General features: G+C 45.7%; 1 protein-coding gene across 3 annotated transcripts; it reads left to right on the forward strand.

The window, feature by feature from the left end:
- The first annotated feature begins 1286 nt into the window (after window positions 1-1286).
- LOC123094588 (F-box/LRR-repeat protein At3g26922) lies at window positions 1287-4319 on the forward strand. Of its 3 annotated transcripts, XM_044516564.1 has the most exons (5): window positions 1296-1624; window positions 1719-2643; window positions 2874-3035; window positions 3134-3287; window positions 3949-4319. In XM_044516564.1, exons 2-5 carry the CDS (start codon window positions 1747-1749, stop codon window positions 3999-4001), a joined length of 1266 nt encoding a protein of 421 aa, XP_044372499.1. In that variant the 5' UTR covers window positions 1296-1624; window positions 1719-1746; the 3' UTR covers window positions 4002-4319. The 3 variants fall into 3 exon arrangements, with proteins under 3 accessions (XP_044372500.1, XP_044372499.1, XP_044372498.1); XM_044516563.1 differs by having other exon boundaries at window positions 1296-2643; XM_044516565.1 differs by lacking the exon at window positions 2874-3035 and having other exon boundaries at window positions 1287-2643.
- The last annotated feature ends 374 nt before the right edge of the window (window positions 4320-4693 follow it).

Genomic DNA, 4693 nt, shown 5'->3' on the forward strand with positions numbered 1-4693 from the left:
CCCTTGACCCATACTGGATCCTCCCCTGCGCTCTCTTGAGCGGTAGTACGGTTGCGATACTGCCACCATCCCGGTTCCTGCCCTGCCTCTGTGGGCTCCTGAGCTGCAACCGCTGGGGCGAGCGGTAGTACCCCTTATGTGCGGGCTGTGAGCATGATAACAGTTGGTTTCTTTCCACTATATATAGAGGGTCTTCTTCTCTACCCACCTCTTTCTCCCCAAACTCCATTGTTGTTCAAAACTTCATTTTCGCTCGATCTCTCTCACTAACCAACAAAACTTGTTGATTCTCTAGGGTTTGGTTGAGAGGGCCCCGATCTACACTTCCACCAAAAGAAATTTGATTCCCCCGCTAATCCCTTGCGGATCTTATTACTCTTGGGTGTTTGAGCACCCGAAACGGTTGAGGTCAACTCAGAGCCACAATCCATTATGGCGAAGCTTCGTGGTGGTGTTGTGAGCCTCCGATTCGGTTGTGGGGATTGCCCCAACCTTGTTTGTAAAGGTTCGATCACCGCCTTCAAGGGCACCACTAGTGGAATCACGATATTTTGCATTGTGCGAGGTTGTGAGGAGAATACGGTGGCCATAGTGGCTTCTTGGGGAGTATTGTGCCTCAACACCGCTCCAACAGAAACGTACTTCCCCTCAAAGGGAAGGAACTTCGGTGACACATCCTCATCTTCTCCGGATCCACTTGTGGTTACTTCTTACCTTTACTTTGTGAAGTTTATTTGTGTTGTTTTCTTTGTTTGCTTGCTTGTGTTGTTCTTGTTGCTAGCATCATATAGGTTGCTCTTCTAGTTGCATATCTAAACAACTTTTTCGTTGCTAAACCTAATTTGTTAAGAAAAGCTAAAACTTGGCAGTTGCCTATTCACACCCCTCTAGTCAGTCATATCGATCCTTTCACTTGCTCTCGCCGCCCTTCTCCCCGCCGCCGAGTTTGTTCATCGTCTGTCGTCGTCGCCAAAATCGAGGTGAAACGCCGCCGCCGCCATAACTGATTCGTCAGATTGGTTTGTATTTGCTTCCTCTTTGGTGGCCGCCGTATCTGACCTTGCTTGCGTGCTGCTGCAGGTCACTCCCACACTTTTCTGCCCGCCGATTTGGCCCAAACGATAGCGGATGGCCAGTCCATCACCATTGCGCCGTAAGTGTTCGACGGATTGTCTACATGAGCTTTTTCGTTTGTTTCTTTTTGAACCGAGCCGTTTGGTTTGAACCAAACCATTTAAATTATAGATGAAGAGGTTTAGAGATATGGTCTCCGAGGACTCGTTGTCATCAGAAGAGAAAGAAGACGACGAAGACTTTGAAACCGATTTTAGGCATGATTTTCAATGAAGATATTCGGCAAAGCTTGTTCTCTGTCTGCGATTGTTGGATTTCAATTTTCAATCCCGTGAGGCCGTGACCCCGCAAGCAAACCCCGCTATCTTCTCACTCCAAGGTCCTGCGAATCCTCCATGTCGCACACGCATTTCTCCAACTCCTCAACCCGGATGGTCTCCTTGGCGCTCGATTACTCGTATCAGTAGCGACCTTCGCGTCGTATCGCTCGTATCAGTTGCCATTCTTCTCTTCCACCCTCGGCTCCGGCGGGAAAACTGCCGGCGGCGAGGTGCGGCGGCGACCCGGCGATCCCTGCTTCTGTCTCCGCTCTTTGCCACCACGCCGGCATTTCCCTGATCGTGTCTTGTACGGCTGTGCCGCAGCTTCGACGCCCGCCACCTGTTTGACGGAATGCCTCCGCCGCAAGAAGGCAAGAGGGCCGCTCTAGCCCGCGGCGAGGACATCATCGGCGTTCTACCGGAAGATCTCCTGCAGCACGTCCTCTCCTTCCTCCCGGCGCAGCAGGCCGTGCGGACCTGCGTGCTCGCCCGGCGCTGGCGCGACCTCTGGAAATCAGTCGCGGGCCTGCGCATCACCGGTGGCCAGGAGTCGGAGGTGACGCCCGTCCAGGAGCTCCGCGAGTTTGTGAACCACCTTCTGCTCCTTCGCTGTGGAGCGCCAATCGACACGTGTGAGCTCAGGTTCGCTGTGGTCTCCGACGACAACGTGCCCCGTGTGAGCCTCTGGATCCGGCACATTATACTCTGCCAAGTTCGGCTGCTCCGGCTCGATATCTCTCGGGACGGCTACGGTGTTTACTTTTATGTAGACAACCTGCCTCTTGCCTCTCAGCATTTGAGGAGGCTAGAGCTCATTGACACAGGGTTAAATGACAGCTTTCTTGATTTTGCCTGCTGTCCGGCGCTGGAAGATCTGGTAATCATCAATGGCTGTTTCGTCCATGTCAGGAAGATCTCTTCAGAGTCTCTAAAACGCCTGGCCATCATTGATAGCAGTTTCAATCAGCATTCCCGTACTCGTATTTATGCTCCAAGTCTAGTTTCTGTACGACTAGAGGACAACTGGGACAGGACTCCTGTGCTTGAGAGCATGCCGTCGTTGAAGGCTGCATTCATCAGATTTATCAAGGAATCTGTGGACAGGTGTTTTTATTCTGACTCTTGGGATTGCCACAATGAGGACTGTCAAGGTTGTTACGATCTACAGGCTGTTAATTCTCATGACTCGGTGCTTCTCAAAGGTTTATCAGAGGCTGAGAATTTGACATTGATAGACGAACATGACACGGTATGTATGTTTTAACCCCCATTTACTTTTGCGGTCCTATTATATATCTGTTGCAATATCTATAACCATCTAAAATTATGCTTAGTCAGTCATAAACAATGCAACCAGCTAGAGCTTTTGCATTATTCCCCACGCTTACAACAATCGTCCGTAATCTCGAGAAAATAAAAACAATCATCATGTTCGCAGTGACGATTAATTTTTTTCTCTCTGGTTTGCAATTTCTACAGTTTATTTTCAGAAGGGATTTGATGTGGTGCCCTATATTTAGTAAGTTAAAGACTTTGTTACTAAATGAATGCTGGTGCGTGCCCGACGACTTCCACGCACTAGCTTGTATTCTTGAACACTCACCATTTTTGGAGATTCTCACTCTTCATTTCTTTTCCAAGGTATACATACTTTGTCAAAATGGGAATTCTTTAGCTTGCACTGCAAAACTACACTATCTATTATCCGATCGGTTTTGATTCAATCTTTTTGCCTGCAGGGACCTAATCATAAAGTGGAAATAAAAGGAGGTTGCAATGCAGTGGAGAGCTCAGCTGCAATATCAAAACACCTTAAGGCAGTCGAAGTCAAATGTAACTCGGTTGATGCAGAACTTCTCAAAATTTTGAAGTTCCTTGGTACACTTAACATATGTAAGCTAACTATCAACAGTCACCACTCTTTCTACATTTCTGCAGTTTGCCTTCATTTACGGGGATGAAAGAAAACAGTGAAGAGACTCCTAGTTTACTAGAAAAAGTGAATGTTATTCCAAATCTTTGAGTAACGAGAAGCCTGCTCTGTATTTGGTTGGTGGAAAATAACTCAATGTGTTGTTTGGAAGTGGAAACTATAATGCTGTTTAGATTGAAATGCACTGCACACATGGTAGCATGGCATGTTGACTTAGTTGAACAGTTCTGACTTTTTGTGGGTCCTATTCTAGTTGCAACTCAACTTGTTTACTTGTTGACTTACAATGTCAGCATTATGGTCTATAATTATTTGCTAGGGCCATCTGATTCTTCATAATTAGACAGATTGTCGGAAAATCTTGACATGAGTATTTGTTATTAAACGACGGGATGCCATTACTAGAAAGCTAATCCTAACAGCTAATCAAGATCTCAACTCTAACCAGATGTTGATATGTGCAAACTTTTGAGTAATTAGATTATTCTGCAGTTTGGTATGTGAAAATATGAAAAATTATGGACTGAATCTTGTGGCCCTTGTTTCCTTGTCAAGGAGCTGAAATTCCTTGTTTCCCAAATGACACCCCCGCAAACTTCTCATCCTTCCATATTTGTACAGGTTTCGAGGGAAAGAAGGCCTTGGCTGAAGACATATGGCCTATCTCATCTTAATTACTGTATTAAGGAACGAATGCAATTTGCAGCAGTGACAAGGATGCGGCCTTTTGTAGGACATTCATGTTGGTTCAACTCAGTGAAGCGGCTTAGAATAAGTACTGAGATGTTCAACTCATCTAACTGAACCAGGTTTACCGTGTTATATTGATATTTCCTGCTACCGTGGCCATGTACTTTTTTTTAATTGCCTCCCTTGACTGGTTTATCTTGCTGAAGATGTATTTTCACTTCTGTTGTTGTGGTAATGTGTCACAACCTAGTGCCATATCTCATACAGTATTTGTTAATGTATTTATTGTTCATACGGCTGTATTTTGTTCCACTAATGAAACTCTCCAAATTCGATTGATCTGAAACATTTTCTGACAAGGCCATGGGCTTGTCAGAGTTTGATTCAAGTGAAACGAAAAATACATGGTTATGAACAAAACTGTTATGTGCAAAGTATATACAAATGAGTTGATTTTGAATTGCTGGGATTCCATAGCAAGCAAAACCACTCTTGGGGCTACCTAATAATCCACCCGCTATATGCAATGAAGGGTCAGCACCTATAGTAGAGTCAGCACTTTTTTGGCCTCTTCTGCACTCTTTTTTCGTTTCTGCATAGATACTCACAAATGGAGCATGTCAAAGGTTTCTTCTTCTTTTTCCTCCGCGACAGTCGGCCACCTCTACATTGTCTT

This window comes from Triticum aestivum, chromosome 4B (assembly GCF_018294505.1).
Source record: "Triticum aestivum cultivar Chinese Spring chromosome 4B, IWGSC CS RefSeq v2.1, whole genome shotgun sequence".
Classification (NCBI taxonomy): Eukaryota; Viridiplantae; Streptophyta; class Magnoliopsida; order Poales; family Poaceae; genus Triticum; species Triticum aestivum.

What these genes read in the sequence shown, in the direction of transcription:
- LOC123094588 (XM_044516563.1), top strand. Translation starts at nt 1,747, where the DNA reads ATGCCTCCGCCGCAAGAAGGCAAGAGGGCCGCTCTAGCCCGCGGCGAG. An exon ending in TGATAGACGAACATGACACG is followed by an intron (nt 2,644 to 2,873) that starts GTATGTATGTTT and finishes CAATTTCTACAG; the next exon opens with TTTATTTTCAGAAGGGATTT. An exon ending in CTCTTCATTTCTTTTCCAAG is followed by an intron (nt 3,036 to 3,133) that starts GTATACATACTT and finishes TTTTGCCTGCAG; the next exon opens with GGACCTAATCATAAAGTGGA.